At 45.7% G+C, this 23,443-nt stretch overlaps 1 protein-coding gene across 2 annotated transcripts in view; it reads right to left on the reverse strand.

Annotated features, from left to right (window-relative positions):
* vps54 (VPS54 subunit of GARP complex) overlaps positions 1-23,443 on the reverse strand; it is a 97,783-nt gene that overhangs the window by 68,340 nt on the left and 6,000 nt on the right. For both annotated transcript variants that reach the window (XM_083635619.1, XM_083635618.1), the window contains exons 2-6: positions 15,021-15,195; positions 13,822-14,063; positions 10,527-10,611; positions 6,486-6,520; positions 661-792 (exon numbers count right to left, since the gene is read on the reverse strand). In XM_083635619.1, the coding sequence (XP_083491745.1) occupies positions 661-792; positions 6,486-6,520; positions 10,527-10,611; positions 13,822-14,063; positions 15,021-15,165 (639 nt within the window). In that variant the 5' untranslated portion in view covers positions 15,166-15,195. The remainder of the gene's footprint in view (positions 1-660; positions 793-6,485; positions 6,521-10,526; positions 10,612-13,821; positions 14,064-15,020; positions 15,196-23,443) is intronic.

The following is a 23,443-nucleotide window of genomic DNA, read 5'->3' on the forward strand; positions in this document are numbered from 1 at the left end:
TGTGCTCCAAACCATGCCGGAGCTTCTCCCCATGTTTAGAAAGTGATTAAGCGGTTTATGGAGTCGTGTCTAGCAGGGTAACTGCGGCGGATAGTCGGACCTGATTCCACGGTTATAATCAGTTCATGTTTAGAAGAGGCTCATGACAGGGGCTCAAAACTATAACTTTTTTTTTTTTTTTTTAATCTGTCAATTGTGCCTGATTACATATAAATTAGTGGCCTTTTCCCCCAAATAGTGATGGTTCTGTCATTCTGTGGTGTTTACATTTCAGATCTGACGCTTGCAGTGCGCTATAGGGGAAGATCTTGACGCGCGTCAAATATCCGCTCCCTGTGCGTGTGGGCCTTAACTTGAGATCCGCTCCCTGGGCGTTAACTTGAGATAAAAGCCTCCACTGAACGACACGCGGCTGCTGTGCAGACCCTTTTCAAACATGGCTGACATACTCCTACTTTCATTGGAGGTTATAGATCAGCTCTTGCCATGGCCAGCAATGTTAAAAAAAAAAGTCTGTGATCACTGATTTTAGTGAACTAAATGTATGACACACTACAGCTGTTGACACTGATGGATCTTTGGCTTCCTGCTGTCAGACTGCAAGACTATAACAAAGTGATTTTGATTGTGGCTCACAGGGGATCACACGCAGCAGCTCACCTTCTCCTGCAGCAGCTTGGAGGAGGCCATGTCGCGGCTGCTCTTTCCCCCCGTGCTGTTGAAGTGCGACCAGGGCAGCACGGCGTTGAATGTGGCCGGGTCCTCCAGAGCAAACTCAGGCTTCATGAAGATCTGGAAGACACGTCAACAGACACGTCAACAGACAAGTTAACCGACACGTCAACAGACACGTCAACAGACATGAGAGAGGAACATCCTGAGATCGGAGGCCACGAGGGACGATGTGAGGACACCAAGAATAATCCTAAACTGTTTCGTAACCGTGGATTAAAAGGGACAGCTCACCCTAAAATCCAAAATACATATTTTCCCTCTCACCTGTAGTGCTATTTATCCATCTATATCGTTTTGGGATAGTTGCCTGAGTTTTGGAGATATCGGCCGCAGAGATGTCTGCCTTCTCTCTAATACAATGGAACTGGATGGCACTCGGCTTGTAGTGCTCGAAGCACCAAAAGAAATCACAGCCGTGATATTAGACAACAAGCAACATCAGGTAAATTTCATGCCTGCAGTTTCCCCGACTACAAGCTAGCTAAGCTAACGTTAGCTACTTTGCGGTTAGCACAGTCTATTTTAGCTTAGCGTTCATAATTAGGGTTAAATCCATATCGTTGTCCCTGGGTGCGAGCGCTGTTTGAACGCAGCCTAATCAAGAAAACGTTTAGAACAGCTGTGAAGCGGAGTGATATACACACAGTGAAGCGCCCGTGATGTCATCATGAAAATAATATACCAGCACGGCTAGTATCCTTCTTGTCCAATCAGATTGCTCGGCCGGAACTAACTGTTGCTTAACACAATATGGCTTAGGCATGCAAAGTCACGTGTTAAATAATCAAATGGCTGTTGATCACATTGAACTGCATGGTGTGTGATGTCAAGCCAAAGTGTGAAATCTTCCCGAAAAATGACTTTTTAAATCAAATGTGCTAGTTATCATGAATTTAGAGAGTTTCTGACAATAGCACCATATCATCAGCATATGATTCCACGATAATGTTGAATTATCACCCATCATTTGCAGGATGGAATAACATTCACTTAACACATTCACTGCCAGCCGTTTTTTTTTTACTGTAGGTAGCTTCTGCCAGAGGGTTTTTTTGAGGATTCTGGCTCATCTTTCAAGACCCGAGGATTCTTTTCTGCTAAGATTTTGTGAACACACAATATCTCAAAAGAACTAATAGAATGTGTGCTTTCTCTGTCTAAAAGAGTTAGTTTGTAGAGTTAGTAGTTATGTAAGCATTAGCAGTTGAATACAGCATGGTTTCAGCGTCAGAAAATTTATTCTGAGATAAACGGCTTTTTGTGAAATTCGATAGAACAGTCACTTTAACCATTCATTTTTGGCATCAGTAAGACGTCAGACATCTAAACAATAGTTTTGAACAGTAATTTCCTCCATAACAGCAGGAAACCCCCCTCTGCTTCCAACTCCTCCCTCCGTGGGCGTTCTCCTCCGCCCTCCTTCGGTTGAGAGCTCTGATCAAGCTCTTGCGATTCTGGGCTTATTTATGGTGCGTGTTTCAAAGTGTGCATCCAGTCTATTCTTGGAACCCCCCACCGTTGCCACCGCTGTGCGTCAGCGCGAAAGTGAAAGCGTTTTCGCCATCCATTTTACAGTATGAAAACGGCTTCTCGCGCTTTTCCCTCCAGTTTTGGCTCGCCTCTTCCTACTCTGGAGAGACATGTCGCCACTCAGTGGGTCGGTAAAATAGATTATACACATTCAATACCTCCAATATTGGTATAGGAGATGTAAAAGGGTTAGATCAACGTCCCACCGTCAAAAAAAAAAAAACGATTTTTTTTTTTTACGTAAAAACACGTCATTGGCAGTCAACCGTTGGATTTTGTTTGACGTAAAAACACGTCATTGGCAGTGAACGTGTTAATAACATTCACTTAACATTAGATTAGCAGTGGCTGAGTTTGAATAACATTCACTTAACATTAGATTAGCAGTGGCTGAGTTTTAATAACATTCACTTAACATTAGATTAGCAGTGGCTGAGTTTTAATGACATTCACTTAACATTAGATTAGCAGTGGCTGAGTTTTAATAACATTCACTTAACATTAGATTAGCAGTGGCTGAGTTTTAATAACATTCACTTAACATTAGATTAGCAGTGGCTGAGTTTTAATAACATTCACTTAACACGTTGAGTGCCAATGACAAGATATCTCGGCTTACAGAATCCAACCGTTGAGTGCCAAAGACGAGATATCTCGGCTTAAATTTTTTTTTTTTTTTTTTTACGGTGGGACATCGATCAACCCCTTTTACGTCTCCTATACCAGAATTGGAGGTATTGAATGTGTATAATCTATTTTACCGACCCACTGAGTGGCGACATGTCTCTCCACAGTAGGAGAGGCGAGCCAAAACTATAGGGAAAAGCACGAGGAAGCGGTTCTCATACAGTAAAATGGATGGCGAAAACGCTTTCACTTTCGCGCTGATGCACAGCGGTGGCAACGGTGGGGGGTTCCAAGAATAGATTGGATGCACACTTTGAAACACGCACCATAAATAAGCCCAGAATCGCAAGAGCTTCATCAGAGCTCTCAACCGGACCGCCAAGAAACCAGCGAAACCCATCCAGCGAGCCCCATGCAGACTGCCAGGCAGCAGCAGCAAAGCAGCAACTCGTTTGTCACAGACCCGCCGCAGAGCCAAGGAGAGCGGAGGAGAACGCCCACGGAGGGAGGAGTTGGAAGTAGAGGGGGGTTTCCTGCTGTTATGGAGGAAATTACTGTTCAAAACTATTGTTTAGATGTCTGACGCCAAAAATGAATGGTTAAAGTGACTGTTCTATCGAATTTCACAAAAAGCCGTTTATCTCTGAATAAATTTTCTGACGCTGAAACCATGCTGTATTCAACTGCTAATGCTTACATAACTACTAACTCTACAAACTAACTCTTTTAGACAGAGAAAGCACACATTCTATTAGTTGTTTTGAGATATTGTGTGTTCACAAAATCTTAGCAGAAAAGAATCCTCGGGTCTTGAAAGAAGAACCTACCTACAGTAAAAAAAAAAACGGCTGGCAGTGAATGTGTTAACATTAGATTAGCAGTGGCTGAGTTTTAATAACATTCACTTAACATTAGATTAGCAGTGGCTGAGTTTTAATGACATTCACTTAACATTAGATTAGCAGTGGCTGAGTTTTAATGACATTCACTTAACATTAGATTAGCAGTGGCTGAGTTTTAATAACATTCACTTAACATTAGATTAGCAGTGGCTGAGTTTTAATGACATTCACTTAACATTAGATTAGCAGTGGCTGAGTTTTAATGACATTCACTTAACATTAGATTAGCAGTGGCTGAGTTTTAATAACATTCACTTAACATTAGATTAGCAGTGGCTGAGTTTTAATGACATTCACTTAACATTAGATTAGCAGTGGCTGAGTTTTAATGACATTCACTTAACATTAGATTAGCAGTGGCTGAGTTTTAATAACATTCACTTAACATTAGATTAGCAGTGGCTGAGTTTTAATGACATTCACTTAACATTAGATTAGCAGTGGCTGAGTTTTAATAACATTCACTTAACATTAGATTAGCAGTGGCTGAGTTTTGCTGCTATTATTTATTCCAGTTTCACAGAGAGACATTTCAAGTACAAGTCACATTAAAATGACAGGAAGTATCCTTTAAGGAAAGTAAATCACATTATGGCAGCGAGCTTCACTTTCAACATCTCTGTCACAGGCTGACAGTAACAGACAGAGTGGCGTTACCTTGGGGACCTGACAGTAACAGACTCACAGTGGCGTTACCTTGGGGACCTGACAGTAACAGACTCAGAGTGGCGTTACCATGGGGACCTGACAGTAACAAGACTCAGAGTGGTGTTACCTTGGGGACCTGATAGTAACAGACTCAGAGTGGCGTTACCTTGGGGACCTGACAGTAACAGACTCAGAGTGGTGTTACCATGGGGACCTGACAGAAACAGACTCAGAGTGGCGTTACCTTGGGGACCTGACAGTAACAGACTCAGAGTGGTGTTACCATGGGGACCTGACAGTAACAGACTCAGAGTGGCGTTACCTTGGGGACCTGACAGTAACAGACTCAGAGTGGCGTTAACTTGGGGACCTGACAGTAACAGACTCAGAGTGGCGTTACCTTGGGGACCTGACAGTAACAAGACTCAGAGTGGCCTGACCTTTCGGGCCTGACAGTAACAAGACTCAGAGTGGCGTTACCTTGGGGACCTGACAGTAACAGACTCAGAGTGGCGTTACCTTGGGGACCTGACAGTAACAGACAGAGTGGCGTTACCTTGGGGACCTGACAGTAACAGACTCAGAGTGGCGTGGCCTTGGGGACCTGACAGAAACAGACTCAGAGTGGCGTTACCTTGGGGACCTGACAGTAACAGACTCAGAGTGGCGTTACCTTGGGGACCTGACAGAAACAGACTCAGAGTGGCGTTACCATGGGGACCTGACAGTAACAGACTCAGAGTGGCGTTACCTTGGGGACCTGACAGTAACAGACTCAGAGTGGCGTTACCTTGGGGACCTGACAGAAACAGACTCAGAGTGGTGTTACCTTGGGGACCTGACAGTAACAGACTCAGAGTGGCGTTACCTTGGGGACCTGACAGTAACAGACTCAGAGTGGCATTACCTTGGGGACCTGACAGTAACAGACTCAGAGTGGCGTTACCTTGGGGACCTGACAGTAACAGACTCAGAGTGGCGTTACCTTGGGGACCTGACAGTAACAGACTCAGAGTGGCCTGACCTTTGGGACCTGACAGTAACAGACTCAAGAGTGGCATTCCCTTGGGGACCTGATAGTAACAGACTCAGAGTGGCGTTACCATGGGGACCTGACAGAAACAGACTCAGAGTGGCGTTACCTTGGGGACCTGACAGTAACAGGCTCAGAGTGGCGTTACCTTGGGGACCTGACAGTAACAGACTCAGAGTGGCCTGACCTTGGGGACCTGACAGTAACAAGACTCAGAGTGGCGTTACCTTGGGGACCTGACAGTAACAAGACTCAGAGTGGCGTTACCTTGGGGACCTGACAGTAACACACTCAGAGTGGCGTTACCTTGGGGACCTGACAGTAACAGACTCAGAGTGGCGTTACATTGGGGACCTGACAGTAACAAGACTCAGAGTGGCCTGACCTTTCGGGCCTGACAGTAACAAGACTCAGAGTGGCGTTACCTTGGGGACCTGACAGTAACAGACTCAGAGTGGCGTTACCTTGGGGACCTGACAGTAACAGACTCAGAGTGGCGTGGCCTTGGGGACCTGACAGTAACAGACTCAGAGTGGCGTTACCTTGGGGACCAGACAGTAACAGACTCAGAGTGGCGTTACCTTGGGGACCTGACAGTAACAGACTCAGAGTGGCGTTACCTTGGGGACCTGACAGTAACAGACTCAGAGTGGCGTTACCTTGGGGACCTGACAGTAACAGACTCAGAGTGGCGTTACCTTGGGGACCTGACAGTAACAGACTCAGAGTGGCGTTACCTTGGGGACCTGACAGTAACAGACTCAGAGTGGCGTTACCTTGGGGACCTGACAGTAACAGACTCAGAGTGGCGTTACCTTGGGGACCTGACAGTAACAGACTCAGAGTGGCGTTACCTTGGGGACCTGACAGTAACAGACTCAGAGTGGCGTTACCTTGGGGACCTGACAGTAACAGACTCAGAGTGGCGTTACCTTGGGGACCTGACAGTAACAGACTCAGAGTGGCGTTACCTTGGGGACCTGACAGAAACAGACTCAGAGTGGCGTTACCTTGGGGACCTGTTCCAACTCGGCTCTGGATTTGTCTAGGAGGAAGCAAAAGACTCTGGGTTAGTGGATGAACCTGCTCAAGTCAAGACATCAAGGAGCACATGTGACTCAGACTAGAACACATTCAATACAGTCCTGACTCAGATCAAGAGCACAGCTAGCTCTGGGTGAGCATTTCAAAGTAAATCTAACACCGACTACATTTATACGGACTGCAATATTCCAATATTAACCTGATTAAGACAATACTAACAACAACACACTGCTATGTAAACAGCTTGTTCATGCACGTGATGTCACAGAGGCAGTGGTCACAGCATTGTCACGCCCACTGAGTGGCAGCAAGACTGAGCTTGAATGCAGTCATCAGCCTAGATAACTGGCACCTGCTGCTCAGGGAGGAACCTGCTGAAGGTTTTGCCACTCAGTCCCGATTGAGGGGGGGGCGTGTTCTGGTGGGAAAGTGACGTCCGTGCATACCCTCTCTAAGGTCATAGTTGGAGTAAGCAAGTAAGGGATGCACCGATCGATCGGCACGTGACCCGGAAATGGCCGATTTTCAGCTGATCGGCCTCGACCGGTGAGTGACCTGCGCCGGTCAGTCCACATAGCCGATTTTGTGCGCCGGCCGGCTCCCCGCCTTTTTTTGTTTGGTCGTTTACCTGCAGCGTTCACGTGACGTGCGCGTTCACGTGACGTGAGCGCAACCCCAAGGCAGTAGGGATGTCACGATACTAGAATTTCTACTTCGATACCGATACCCGGGAAATATCGATACTCAATACCACTTTCGATACCACGGGAAGGGAGGATGACACATCAAGAAGCATAAAAAAGAAGTTAGACAGACGGTATCAAAACTGTTGCAAATTAGTATTTTATCCATTTCAAATTTTCAGTATTGATACTTTTCGATACTATCGATACTTTTGACAACCCTACAAGGCAGAGAGACAGATGGGCTGCAGCCAAAAGGAAACACACGCCAGCATGTCCTCCTCATTGTGGAAATTGTGCAGTTTGTCACAAAAAACGTGCAAGTGGAAAATAAGCCGCGGAGACAGAGGTGCAGCAGAGTCCCGCTCTGCTGGAGTCCACTCCAGTCTGAGGCTCGCTTCACCTCACTGCCCCTCTCTCACTCCAGTCTGAGGCTCGCTTCACCTCACTGCCTCTCTCTCTCTCCAGTCTGAGGCTCGCTTCACCTCACTGCCCCTCTCTCTCTCCAGTCTGAGGCTCGCTTCACCTCACTGCCGCCCTCTCTCTCTCCAGTCTGAGGCTCGCTTCACCTCACTGCCCCCCTCTCTCTCTCCAGTCTGAGGCTCGCTTCACCTCACTGCCCCTCTCTCTCTCTCCAGTCTGAGGCTCGCTTCACCTCACTGCCCCTCTCTCCAGTCTGAGGCTCGCTTCACCTCACTGCCTCTCTCTCTCCAGTCTGAGGCTCGCTTCACCTCACTGCCCCTCTCTCTCTCCAGTCTGAGGCTCGCTTCACCTCACTGCCCCCTCTCTCTCTCCAGTCTGAGGCTCGCTTCACCTCACTGCCCCTCTCTCTCTCTCCAGTCTGAGCGGCTCGCTTCACCTCACTGCCCCTCTCTCTCTCCAGTCTGAGGCTCGCTTCACCTCACTGCCCCTCTCTCTCTCTCCAGTCTGAGGCTCGCTTCACCTCACTGCCCCTCTCTCTCTCTCCAGTCTGAGGCTCGCTTCACCTCACTGCCCCTCTCTCTCTCTCCAGTCTGAGGCTCGCTTCACCTCACTGCCCCCCTCTCTCTCTCCAGTCTGAGGCTCGCTTCACCTCACTGCCCCTCTCTCTCTCTCCAGTCTGAGGCTCGCTTCACCTCACTGCCCCTCTCTCTCTCCAGTCTGAGGCTCGCTTCACCTCACTGCCCCTCTCTCTCTCCCCGGCCAGCACAGCCGGCTTGGCGAAGTGAAGGTGAGATGGAGCCCTGTGTCCAGTATGATATGGTTACATTCCCCGATAGGGCTGGGTTAAAAATATCGATTCTCCGATTTTGAATCGATTTTTATTTTAATCCTTTGATATCGATTCATATGTCCAGGGATCGATTTTTTTTATATATATAAAAAAAAACATAGGATATAATATAATAGGCTGTGTGTGGCAGTTGAAACATAGTTTCAAGTTGATGTTTATTTAGGTTTGTAGTTGAAACAAAAACATAAATACTGTAGGCTACATAAATGGAAATGTTTGATCATTAATATCTACTTTTAGAAATGATATAGGCTGAAATCAAATCAAATCACTCTGCATAATTGTGAAAGTGTCTTTATTGACAGATGAAAAGGCTGGTATTTATCCACCACCTGGTGAGTAAATATATGTGTAACTAAAACACACACAAACTCTTTTTTCCCATGTATCTACCTACCGGTCCTTGGGGCAAAAAAGGTTGGGAACCCCTGTGTTACATAACTGGACAGTCATGTAATTCAGGTTACAGCTCAAAAAACATGTTTTAGTATCACTAACCAAATCGATATTGAAATTAATCGAATCGAATCGAATCGAGATTAATCGATTCGGAACCTTGTGAATCGGAATCGAATCGATTCTTGAAATTTGAACCAATACCCAGCCCTATTCCCCGACCTGCTGCAGCTGCAGTCCACATCACCGCTGCCTACTGCAGATCAGCTGCTGCTGCTATCTGTCAGTCACGTTGTAACATGGATACAGGAGAGGACTATTTGTTTCGTATTGCGAATAGAACGACAAACATAATAATAAAAGGCATCAGACTTCAATGTGCAAGGTTTTCTGTGCGTGATGATTTTTTTTCGGATGGCGCATTAAAAAAAACGCATATGAAATGTGGGACTGTGTGTAAACTCTGATGTTCACTTCAAACTGAATCGTCAACTCATAAACTCCTTTCCTCATCTACTCAAGAACAGCCAAATCCACTACTGTTGAGTGGGCGTGGCTTCGACGGTCTGGACTCCAGGGGCCAGTTGCACCAAGTGGTCTTAACTATGCCTGGTCGTAACTCCTACGTTGGTCTTATAAGACCAGACTTTAGAGTGGATTTACGCCTGTTGCAGCAACACGGCTTACGTCTGGTCTTAACTACGCTGGTCGTAGCAATGCGCGTCCATGTGAATTGCCGGGGAATGCCCCCTGATTGGATGAGGTTGCAAAAATGTGCCTCGCGACCTGCTTGGAGCGTCACTGTGCCACTACGCTCTATCAGCCACTACTACTGTATGTGCCTCACTACACCCTCCCTCCTCCCACCCTCCCTCGCTCCGGGGGAAAAAGGCGGTGATTGAGTGGCAGACAGTCTGAATGAAATTGAATGTAACGTTCCCAATTCTATGTATTAAATTCTAAAAAACTACCCCCAACATTTGGGAAGGCTAAGCCACACAACTAGTTCGTTATAATCGAACGTCGTGCTTCGAAGGCGACTTTACGACAATGAGGACGGTGAGGACTCAATCACAGCAGGTCTCCGCTGATAGACTACCACGGAGATCTCATACAGGCACAGGCACCTTACGCCTCCTCCTGACCAGGCGTAATATTTACGACCGGTCTTAGTGAGAAAAAGGCTTACGCCCTCGTTGGTGCAACCGGCGTAGCTGTTAGGTCGTAAAGTTCAGACTATTCGAAAATCGGAAATCGGCTCCCATTTATACACTGATGATGATGATGATGATTTCAATAAGCCATTTATACACTGATGATGATTTCAATAAGCCATTTATACACTGATGATGATTTCAATAAGCCATGTATACACTGATGATGATTTCAATAAGCCATTTATACACTGATGATGATTTCAATAAGCCATTTATACACTGATGATGATTTCAATAAGCCATTTATACACTGATGATGATTTCAATAAGCCGCGGAGACAGAGGTGCTGCCAGTCCACTCCAGTCTGAGCGGCTCGCAGACACACACACACACACACACACACACACACACACACGCACACGCACACGCGTGTGCAGCTGTTAGCAGGTGACGTGTGTTTGCACGGGCCTTTGCAGCAGCAGATGAATGATTCATACCGTGGTTGGTGGTGATACTTGAGGCCGCCTCCACATCGTCTTTGTTGGGACAGATCGTCTTGCAGCGTTCATGGATTCTTTCCCTCTGAAAATAGAAGGACACACAGAGGATGTAGGGATGCTGGCTATAAAACGACCTGTGCTAAACACTTTAAAATTCCTGCAAAACGCTTTGTTTGTGACAGATACACAAAACCACTCAGGAATCATTCACCTAAGTGCCTTATTTTGGGATGAAAACGGTGACCGTCACTTAAAAGTGACTAGTTTGCATCCCTGATTATATTATAAAGGGAATGAACATAAAACGGACATTTCCAAAGCTGTGGTTTAACAGATGGCCGACTCTTAGCCCCGGGTTCACACCAGGCGCTTATGCTGAAGCAGCACTTAACAGAAGCCGAGTGCCATGCTAAACCGGTGGCGCCAGAAGCACTCCCTTTTCCTCTGCGCTGCCCTCCCCCCGCTCACAACTTGCATTGACTTCACGCCTGGCAGCTCGGGGCGCAGCTCGCTGCACGCTTGAAAAATAGAACAGAAGCTGAAACGGCCATAGCGCTGCGTAGCTTCAGCGTATGGTGTGAACTAGGGGTGTCAAAAATAATCGATTATAAGATGCATCGCGATGCGGACGTGCACGATTCTGCATCGATTCACAAATGTCAAAAATCGATTATAAAAAAAAAAAAAAAAAAAAAGTATAATCAAATAGAATATAATGGAAGTACATGCAGTTGTTTATTTTAATTATGGATCATAATACAATGCAATTCCAAATGCACTTTTATTTTAAAAGTAGCCACACAGTCAGAAAAAATAAAGTGAGAAAAAATAAAGCATGTATTGCGGAAAAAAGTGATGCATCGATTTAAGATGCATCGAGATGCATCGATAATCGTAATCGAATCAAATTGTAGCACTCTGAATCGTAATCGAATCGAAGCCCTCTGAATCGTAATCGAATCGTAGCCCTCTGAATCGTAATCGAATCGAATCGTAGCCCTCTGAATCGTAATCGAATCGAACCGTGAGGCCAGTGAAGATTCACAGCCCTAGTGTGAACGAGGGCTTACAGGTGAACAACAGAGAAAAGTCAAGCAGGTGTCAAACTCTAAAAAGCGTTGGTTACACTTCTTCAACCTGAAACCACAACCAGTCAGGCTGACTGCATCTGTCACAAAGCCATAGGAAGTGACTTTAAGACCCATTTTAAAAGCTACACAAAGAATCAGAGCTTTTTGTGATCGACCTAATGGAGGTTATGAGTAGAATAGGAAAAAGGGCAGCAGGTTGGATTGCAGACTGAACTACTAAAGCTGTTCTGGATTCATCGAACCGTCATTACATGGTGGAAAAAATAAGACCCCAAATATCGCCCGCTACACGTGCTCGATTCCTAGGCTCGGCCGCTGCCTGGCCTCGCCCGTCCTGCAGCTCGCATTCGCAGCTCGGCCGCTGCGTGGCCTTCCCCGAAACTCGGCTGCTGTGTGGCCAATGAGACCAGCATCACTGATGATGTCAGATTTATGACATCACTGATGATGTCATCAGTGGGATTTCTGACATCACTGATGATGTCACAGTGGGATTTATGACATCACTGGGATTATGACATCACAGATGATGTCACAGTGGGATTTATGACATCACGGATGATGTCACAGTGGGATTTATGACATCACAGTGGGACAGAGAAACAGAGCCCCAGCTCCCATTTATACACTGATGATGATGATTTCAATACTTTGTAATTATGCCTTCAATAACGACATTTTAAGACTTTTTCAAGCTTTTTAAAGAGCCATAGGATCAGAGCCAATGAGGAAATGGTGGCGTGCAGCATGGTGGCGTGCGTGCAGTATGTCTGCACTCTTCACAAATAGCTCTGTACTAGACAGCTGCAGATGCTGGAGGAATTATAAGTTGTGAATCATTAAAAGAGGAACCTTCCTTCACACTGCTAAGACAGAGCATCCACACACACACACACACACACACACACATACACACACACAGACACAGACACAGACACACACACACACAGGCACATGGTGCAAAACAAAGCAGAACTGAAGACATGAAGTGCTGAGGTGACAGAAAAAGCTGCACTCAAAACAGTATGAGAGCAAAGTTTGCTTCTGACAATGATTTGTTCTGGACGTTCTGTAACTGAATGCTCGCACACACACACACACACACACACACACACACACACACACACACACACGCAGTTTGCAGTGGTGTTCCCCTTATACATCATGCAGAATTTGCCATTTCATTCTTATTTTTGACTCATGTATAAATACAATCTCAGCACTAGGCTTGGAAAGAAAACCCATAATCCTGAATAGCGTGATAATATTGAATATTGTGATATCTGATATTGCCACGAAGAAGGAGGCACATTTAGTTTTTTAAAGACGGCAGGCAGACCAACCAGCCAAACAAGCTTGATTGGGATCCTGTGATTCTGATTTGGCTGCCATGCGCACGAAGGCCAAAAGTGAAACGTCATAAAATAAAATGTTTGAAAATATAGATGAGGTACATTTTGCTTAGTGCATAACAAACAGGGGAAATTGCTTATTGGTTATGCTCGTCACAAAAGTAGGGTGGCACCGTCACCAAGTGCTGCTCTTGTTGGGCGATTGTTTTCAACTGACACATGAAAATCTCCAGTGCATGTGAGAATTGCTTCAAATGTTGGGTCTAAAATAAAGAACCTGCTCTCCTACCTGCTCTAATAGAGACAGTCCGCATGTCTGGGAACGCCCACAAAATGTTTAAACGGCTGGCGCGCGAGTGGGGTAAAACCGCCCATATATCTCAATGGGCTGACTCACCAAAAGACGGTGCTGCGGCTCTAAACTACAGGTTTGGGGGTTCTAGAGCAGAACACAAGACGTCTGCTCGGATGTGCGTTTACTGCGGTGGTTAAATCCCCGATCGTGTCTGCCTGGGCTGGGCTATCGGCTAAATTCGAACTTTGCTGAATGGATAGATAGAGCGGGGGATTTTACCCCCACCCTGACCACGCCCCCAGCCAGGCTGAGCCAGATAAACCAGCGTCTATGACGAGATGTGGCCTCAACCTATAGTAAAGCACCTTGGGATACTGTAACTCCTGTTATTAATATTATTTGGAGCTATATAAATATTAAATTGATTGATTGATTGATTGATTGATTGATTGATTGATTGATTGAATAAGAGGCTTGATCATAAATATATTTGAAACAGATGATGCTTGTCACAGTGCACAGTTATCTCTCTCTGAATAATTCAGGCTGGTTACCTGAGCCATCTCCTGCAGGTAAGGCCCAAAGTTTTCCCTGGTGATGTTTGGGAGGTAGAAGGAGGGCATGACCTCGGTCTCGGCGAAGTCCAGCCCCCATGTTTTGGTGAAGAAGTCGGACTCGCGCTTGGCGAGCCGCGGGTCGTTCAGCGCGGCCGGGAGGTTGACCATGGAGCTGTACACCGTCCACCGTTCGTGCTCCGCCACCACCGACGGGCCCTCGCACAGGCTCCGCCCCTCACCTGCAAAGCCACATGGGAGATGGAGTCAAAGAGCCTGATGTTGCGTTTTGAACAGGAAGTCGTAACACAACTGGGTCAAGCGGGCGGGGCTACATAAGGTGAATAGCCTTAGCATCATGGACACGTTACCATCAAAGTACCAATACAGTCTTCTGATTTCATGGCAGCTTTTGGGACTGGGTAGCTAAAGCTAATGCTACCACACTGACGAGTGAGCTGGGTAGCTAAAGCTAAAGCTAATGCTACCACACTGAGGACTGAGCTGGGTAGCTAAAGCTAAAGCTAATGCTACCACACTGACGACTGAGCTGGGTAGCTAAAGCTAAAGCTAATGCTACCACACTGACGAGTGAGCTGGGTAACTAAAGCTAAAGCTAATGCTACCACACTGACGAGTGAGCTGGGTAACTAAAGCTAAAGCTAATGCTACCACACTGACGACTGAGCTGGGTAGCTAAAGCTAATGCTAATGCTACCACACTGACGACTGAGCTGGGTAGCTAAAGCTAAAGCTAATGCTACCACATTAGACTTGTGGCTCACTGAACTGTACTTTGTGTGCACTGTAGAGGACGTCTCAGTGCCCCCCAGTCAGCTTGCACAGACAGGAGTGTGGCTCCACTGACCTCGCGTTGGTTTGTGGCTAACTATCTGGAGCTAGTATGAGGAACAGCATGGATTGTACTGAGACTCGGGTTCCAAAAATCTGAACTTATACCAAGACCAGCTGGGAGGAGAAGCGAAGGTTTGAGCCACCAAGGAGCAGCAGTTTTGAAACCGCCACAAAATGAAGACCCTGGTAGGTCTTTTTTGTATAGAAGTCTTTTAGGATGCTCGTAATGGCAGGTCAAAATCAAAGCCATCTAGCCATTCTATTTGGGGCAACTCAGCGGACCGGCAGATAGAGCCCACTATTGGATGAGGAGATGTGAGGTGTGTGTGTGGAGCGTAGCGTACCGGTGGGCTCCTTGGGGCAGACGTCAGGCAGGGAGCGGAGCGGCCGGCAGCGGGGGGACGAGGGGTCCCGGGCCTTGTGGTAGACCCCGTCTCTGCCTCCGCCGCTGGGACGAGGCACGGAGGACGAGCCCTGACTGGAGGCCATGGCATTAGGACTCGCCTCCCAGGAGGCTAGCTGGACACACACACACAGACACACACACACACACACAGACACACGCACACACACACACAGACACACACAGACACACACACAGACACACACAGACACACACACAGACACAGTATTAGCTGCCTATCCAACTAGAAGGTGTGCCACCTTTGTTGACAATTTAAATGGGTGAAAATTCAAAAAAGCTGTTTTCGGACTTCGGAGTGGTTCACTCATCCACTCCCTCACTATTCCCCATGTGGACATTTTCCCACTGGGTAATGAACACATGTGACAACACCGGTATTACCGGTGACACCGTAAAAATAAAGGTAAAAAAAAAAAAAAAAAAAAAAAGCTCTGTAACAATAGGATTGTTAGTTCCTACTAGTGCATGTTGTTCCAGGGGTCAATAACAGTGAGACACCAGTCGGATATCCTCATGATCATAGACATATATAAGGCTAGATGGCTTAAGGCGGAGTCACCAGCGTCGTTGAAGCGCCGCCATCTTGCTACGGCAGGCTTTCTGGTACGTTCTATGGTAGCTGTTGGAGGGTGCACAGACAAAAATACTCATAACTCGCTGAAATCTTGACGGATTTACAAACGGTTTGGTTTATTACAAGCATATTCCGTTCCCGAGATATGGCAACAACAAAAAAAAAAACACTAAAAACACTATTTTTTTGATGGGCTCCAAATTACACCAAAATTAAACCGAAGCATCTATGCCATGAGAGGGATTCAGGCACAAAGTTTCATGCAGTTTCATCCATTTCCCTAGGAGTTATGATCATCTGATGTGATAATACTAACCCAACAACAGATGCTCATAGCTCCTCGCAAAATGGATGAAACTGCATGAAACTAGGTGCGTGAATTCATCTCATGATGATGATGCTTCAGTTTAAGTTTGGTGTAATTTGGAGCCAAAAATAATAATAAAATGTTAGCGTTTTTTTAACCCATAGATATATATAAAGCTGTGGTGCCGTAGCAAGATGGCCACCATGCGACGACGTCGCTCTCCATTGACCGGCAGCGCGGGTAAGCCATCTAGCCTTTATATATGTCTATGCTCATGATCACAGCAGCTAGACTAGAGCGAACGTTACGTTATGTATGTTGATAATACAAGTTTTAAAGTAAGCAAGAGTCTATGCTTTAACCGTCACAACTCATGGCTGCATCTGACTCGAGACAACTTTTCAGACGCCCGTGGAGACAATCTTTCTCAAAAGAAACTAACGTTAGCGACACACCGGGAGACTTTTTCTGACATGGGATTTAACATTACCAGCAAGCAGCAGTAAGCATTAAGCAGGCATTGACTGAATGCTGGGTAAGTCCGTCCCTCCCTCACGCTAGCGATGATGCTAAGTTAGCATCGACTTTTTGCTGTGGAAAAAAAAGGCACATTTCCAGAGAAGGCCCGCAGTGACAACAGAATGCACACGCAGGCTTACAGTCACACTATACGCCGAAGCACCGCTCAACCTAAGCTCTACCTACGCTGAACCCACAAGTTTCATTTAGGCGTCCATGTTAACTCATTCATGGCCAAAGACGTCTTTGACGTGTTATCAGGAATAGCCCAGAGGGCCAATGACGTGTTTGACGTGTTTTTGTTTTTATTAGTGCAGCGCGTAGTTCAAAGACTTCCCCAGCCTGTGACATGTTATCAGGTCCCTAGCCTCAAAGACAAAGCCGACAACACGTTATCAAACACATACCGCAGCTGTTGTTTTGAAATGAGCAGGAGCAAAAACAGAAAACAGAGAAACGCGCTTCCTTGTGCAGAGGAGAAACGCCATTGAAACACCCCTCGGCGCGCTGCACGAGCTGATCGGCTTGCTGCAGGGCAGCGGACATCGATCAGTTGTAGTCAAACCCGTGACCAACATGATCGATCCTGGTCCCTGGACCCCGTTCCTGTGTCCCAGCCCGAAAGAGACGAGACGGAGTCACAACTGTGTGAGGAGGAGGAGAACAGCAGCCTCGTCACAGAAATGGCTTTCACACAGAGCCAAGCAGCACGGCCACTTTCCTGTCGAGGGCGAGGAAGACTGGATTCCAATGCGACAGGACCCGGATGATCTCGCGGTAAGGAGAGTGTGTGTGTGTGTGTGTGTGTGTGTGTGTGTGTGTGTGTGTGTGTGTGTGTGTGTGTGTGAGAGAGACTACACTGATCTCTGCATTCTATTCTATGATCACACTCACTCACACTGAGTAAACTGTATTGTTGAATGTAAAAAAAGCACTTCATGTATATATATATATATATTTTTTTTTGTCATTTGTGTCATAACGAATAATATTTACATGTCTGATGTCAATACAGTTCAAAATAAAAGAATTGAGAGCGAGTTCTGCCTGAGATTGTGTGATTTACAAAAATGCCATTTTCTGCAATTTCTCTTCTCAGAGAGACCTTTTTGGTGAAAACAGGGTGTATATAAATGGCTATAAGTAGAGTACAGAACATGCTAAAAGCTCACTTTTTTTTTCCTGGTGAACCCAGAGACGTACATCTTCATTTTGAGGTATTGCAAATCACTTTGGTGCTAATAGATAATTTACTGTGGGTCTTGAAAATGAAAATCTTTGGCCTGTGCTAAATATTGGCAGTCCTAAACTGGCCATGAATGAGTTAACAGGCGAGGCCGTTCACACCACCCACGCGCGTGCGTGTCACGCTGAAGCCACGCTCACGCCTTGCTCAAGCGATCGTTCAGGATTCACGCCTATTCCAAGCGTGACGCGTGCTGAAGCCGAGCATTGATCTGTCAAGCCAGGCATTAAGTCAATGGGAGTCATTGTGTGCGGGTTCAAGGCACCGAGTAGGCGCTGAGAGGAAAAGAGAAGGCTTCTTGTGTGAACGGTTAAGCGTGAGCCTGCCTCAAGCTCTGCTTACGTTAGGCGTCCTGTGTGAACAAGGGCTAAGGGTCTTACCTACATGTGTATGAGGAGGAGGGCATCATTTGTGTTCATAATAGGGTTGCCACGGTGTGGTCATTTTCACACCGGGTAATAAACACGTGACAACACCGGTGTTACCGGTAACATCGTTTAAATATATATAATATAATGTAAAATATTAAAAGAATATTAAAAAATTAATAATAATCCTCGGCTGTCCTCACGGTCCAGTCAGTCAGCTCCTCTCCGCTGCTGTGTTAGCTTGGACGCTCACAGTCACAACACTGTAGGAGTATGTATGAGAAGAGGCATATCCTGAAGTTTGCCGATGACTCAGTCATTGTAAGTCTTTTAAATGACAATGAGACTGAGCATGGTCCTATAGTGGACGATTTCATATCTTGGTGTAATGATACCTTCTTGCAAATTAATGTTTCGAAGACCAAAGATATGATCATTGACTTCCGTAAATCTCAACCTGTTAATTCTTATACCACCATTCAGGATATGGAAGTTGAGATCGTCCCAGAGTACAAATACTTAGGTACTATTATAGACAACAAACTGAACTTTGAAACAAACACTGATGCTGTCTGCAAAAAGGTCCAGCAGCGCCTGTTCTTTTTAAGAAAACTGAACACATTCAAAGTCTGTAAGGTTCTAATGATTATGTTTTATCAATGCTTCGTTGAATCTGTTCTTACCTACTGTTGTGTGGCCTGGTTTGGCTGCCTCACACTGTCCAGTAGAAATAGGCTGGCAAGGCTTGTCAAAGCAGCCAGTAAGGTGATTGGCGTGCAGCAAGCCCAGCTTCAGGACATCTACTTTCAGCGGGTAAGGAATAAGGCCAAACTTATTCTAGACTGTCCTGACCATCCACTTTACCAGGAGTTTGACCTCCTCCCCTCTGGCCGCCGTTTTAGAATGCCAAAAACAAGGACGCGGTGCGCCAGAGCCTCCTTCATCCCTGTTGCTATCGACAGGCTCAATCTGCTAGGCTAGGATTATGGATTCCCTATTTCCTCCTGGGTCTATGCACTCTTATGTTTTTTATCTCTACTATTTTTACTATTTCTTTTACATATTTATTCTGCAGTGCAAAGTATTCTTATCACGTTGATTGATGTAAAATTTATGTTGCACTATTTACTATTTATTGTTGCTGCTTTATGGAGGCAATGTCCTCATTTTTTACTTGAACTCGATCACTCCTGGAGTGTGTGTCTCTGTGTCATCTGATGTCTGATGATGTTGACGTTTTTGTACTATATGTCCACATGCCTGCTGCAAACCAAATTTCCTTCGGGATATCAATAAAGTTGAAGTTGAAGTTGAAGTTGAACACTGGCTGCCTCACAATACTTGGCTGCATCCAACTCGACGACAACTTTTCAGACCCTCCTGGAGACAATCTTTCTCAGAAGAGACTAACGTTAGCGACAAATCTGGAGACTTTTTCTGACATGGGATTAACATTACCAGCAAGCAGCAGTAAGCAGGCAATGACGATAGCTGGGTAAGTCCCGCTAGCATCGATGCTAAGTAGGGATGGGTACCGAACTCGGTACTTTTACAGGCACCGACCGAATTACGTCGGTACTGCCCCGTACCAGTTCACATAAAAACGAACGGTACCAAATTTCGGTACTTGAACGCATCTGAGTAATAGAAAGAGAGTGGTGAAATTAGAAATTCCGACGGAACCTTAAGGCAACACGCGAGAGCGCGTTACGTCAGTACGTCACTCTGGTTCTGAAAGCAAAACAGGACCAGCCGAAAGCTGTGGCTACACTTTACCAAGATAGACTCAGACAACACTGGTTGCAACATGTGTGATGTGAATTGCAAAGCTGGCCAGGGAAACACCTCAAACTTGAGGAAGCATGGTCAAACACAAGATATATTTAGCTAAATGCTGAAGACTGTAACGTCTTAGATAGGCTGAGGGTGAATGAAGCAGATAGCCTACCGCACCGGAGCTAACGTTAGCAGCATCTCCTCAGCTGTAACGTTGAGAGAGGCATCGACTTCTACAACATCAAGTAACGTTATTTAATTAGCTAGCGTTAGCTGGATAAGTTGTTTCACTGCCGTTGTGGTTGTTAGATAACGGGGCTTTTCACTGTCTTCACAACGACTGCAAACGTTACTACGTTAAACGTTAAACGCTAACGTTACTCTTGCTGCAGTAATTGTCAAGGGTTCAACAGAACGTATTTCCTCAGCCTGTATAGTAGCTATCAACATGAAATAAAAAGCATTTGAGAGCTTAAACCCGTGGGTTTTTATTTGGAAGGGTTACATTTGCCATAATCTTTATTAACATTTCTTAAAATGCATTAGAATATTTTTAATTTTAATTTTTGGGGTTAAAGATAAAACATTTTTTTAATGAACATTAGGGCAAATATAATACGAAAAGCCAAAGGGTTAAGCTCTCAAATGCTTTTTATTTTATGTTTCTATGTGCTACAGGGCCTGAGATATGAAGGCTTTAGTGAATACTGACCGCTCTCTCTGAGAAGTTTGGATTATTATTTTTTTTACAACTGTAATTTTTTTTGTTATTAGAGCGTGTAAAGTACCGAAAATGGTACCGTTTTGGGTACCGTACCGAATTCCAGGTACCGGTATCGTACCGGTATCGGTTCAAATGTGAACGGTACCCATCCCTAATGCTAAGTTAGCAAAGTACAGGGTGAGCGAGCGCAGCTGAAGCACATGGCTAATTAATATGGATGTTAACGTCCATATTAATTAGCCATGTGCTTCAGCTGCGATTCGCTCCCTCCATGATGAGACTAGCTACAGCGTAACTCCAGCTCTTCTTCTGCCTTTACAAAACAAACTAAATCTCAGCACTACAGCACAGCTCTGTTTAGCCAGCTATAGTTTGTCACAGACATGCAGGCTTAGGTAAGGGTCTTACCTACATGTGTATGCGGAGGGCATCATTTGTGTTCATAAGATGCATAGCGTTAACTAACGTTAGTTGCTGGTCTAACCAGAACAGCGGAGCCACACTGCAGCCCAGAGGGAGCGCTTGTAATTGACCCCGGTGCACGCTGAAACTAGCACGAGCGGGCAGAGTTTTTTCTTTCTTTCTTCCTCCATAAAAATGAACGGTGTTACCGGTGGGCATGTTATGTAATGGGTGTATGCCCCACCACCGTGTAACACCGGTAACACCGACTACCGCGGCAAGCCTAGTTCATATAAGATGTATAGCGTTAACTAACGTTAGTTGCTGGTCTAACCAGAACAGCGGAGCCACACTGCAGCCCAGAGGGAGCGCTTGTAATTGACCGCGGCGCACCCTGAAGCTGCGGAGTTTTCCTTTCATTTCTTCCTCCATAAAAACAAACGGCGTTACCGGTGGACAGACACATGTAATCGGTGTATGTATGCCCCACTACCGTGTAACACCGGTAACACCGACTACCGCGGCAAGCCTATGTAGTGTTTATCATATAGTGAACTACGTATATGGGGAACGATCAAAGCAGTTTCGGGGGGAAACCCTGCCTGGGTAGGAAAGTTAAAGTAGGGCCGGTGTTTTAAGGCGATTCCATCGACACAGCAGTGGCTTGCTGACTGATTACTCCTCTGCACACTCTGTTGACTGCAGGATTTGCTCTTTGTGCAGCTAAGCAGTCTAATGAATCAGCAGTTCATATTAGGGATGCACCGATCGATCGGCACGTGACCGGAAAAGGCCGATTTGCACGTGATCGGCCTCGATCGGTGATCTGCGCCGGTCACTCTAAAATGCCGATTCTGTGAGCCGATTTTGACGTGACGTGCGCGCACCCGACGGATGAGTTGCAGCCACTCAGCTCATGCGACAGCATGTCTTCGTCGGTGTGGACATTTTTCACCGTCAGTGAAGACGATACAAAGCGTGCAGTTGGACGCGATGTTGCAACGGTGGAATATCGATAAAACCAGGGTTCATGTGGTGCTGCGTGACAACGCTAGAAATATGGCGAAAACAATGGTAGATGGCAACCTGGCGAGTTTGCCCTGCATGGCACATACGCTTCAGCTGGCGGTGAATGAGGGTCTGCTGTCTCAACGCAGCATCAAAGACGTGCTGGCAAATACGCTCCTCGCACCGTTTGAGGAACTCACAAAACAAATCAGCAAATCCACAGCAACAGCGGCAGACGTAATTCCAGAAATCACCGCGCTGAAACGGCTTTTGGAGAGAGAAGCAGACACTGACCGTGGAGTGGGGACTACAAAAGCCACGTTGTTGGAGGCAGTCCAGACAAGGTTCAGCAACATTGAAGAGGAGCCACTGTACACTGTGGCCACTTTCCTGGACCCCAGGCAAGTTAATAGCTTACACTACTGTATAATATCTATCATATTGTTAATATTGCCACATACAAAAAAAGCCTATTACTATACTTGTCATAATAAATGAAGACAATAATATCTACCTACTCTAGGCTAATAGTAGTTACTGTAGTTATGCTTGCCTATGCGTTTGCCTGGCTATGTCTCTGAAACAATAAATTTGAATTATCCTTCTTGTCTGTTTATGCAACAGGTACAGGAGTCGCTACTTCTCCGCAGAAGTTAAGGATCAAGTGAAAGAGCGGATTCTGACTATGCTGGAGGCTGAGGAGCGCAGACCAGGAGACCACGCACCTGAGGAGGAGGAGGAAGACGCGGTGGAAGCTGTTGCAGGACCATCCACGACACCTGGGCCTGCAGCCAAAAGGCCAAGTCTGCTGCTTTCAGTACATGAGGAGATAATGCAGGAGAATGCTGATGCAGAGCAGCTGCTGGCCAGCCTTAGGCAGTAGTATGCCTGTTAAAAGTGCCTTGTTATAGTTTATAGTTGCATGTTTCATTTGGATTTTGCTAAATACAAAAATAAATACTGCACTTAATTTTTTTTGTTGGAGCTTTGTAAAAGAAAGAAGAAAGTTGGACCATGTTAAAAAAAAATAGGGAGAGAGCAAAGAAGGCTAAGGACCTGTAATGGTGCATTTGTAGTCTAAACAAAATGTAGGCTATATTGTATTTATTTTTATTTATATTACAGATGGCTGGGCTCCATGGAGAACATTTTGATGTTCTGTTGCACCTGTTTTATTTTGGAAAAGTGAATGCACTGATAGCTGTGTAGGCCTACTAGATTTGTATTATTATATTCATTGTATTATTTGCACAAAAAAAGAAAAGCTCTGTCCAGTAACCTGGAGTACTTTTATTTTGAGATGTGTTTTAATGAGATGGTCCTACCTCAGAATTATTACTTGAAATCAAGAATTCTATTAGAATAGAATAGAATAGAATAGAACTTTATTTGCCATTTCAACACATGGTTGATTGGAAA

This window comes from Poromitra crassiceps, assembly GCF_964638095.1.
Source record: "Poromitra crassiceps genome assembly, chromosome: 4".
NCBI classification, from domain to species: domain Eukaryota; kingdom Metazoa; phylum Chordata; class Actinopteri; order Beryciformes; family Melamphaidae; genus Poromitra; species Poromitra crassiceps.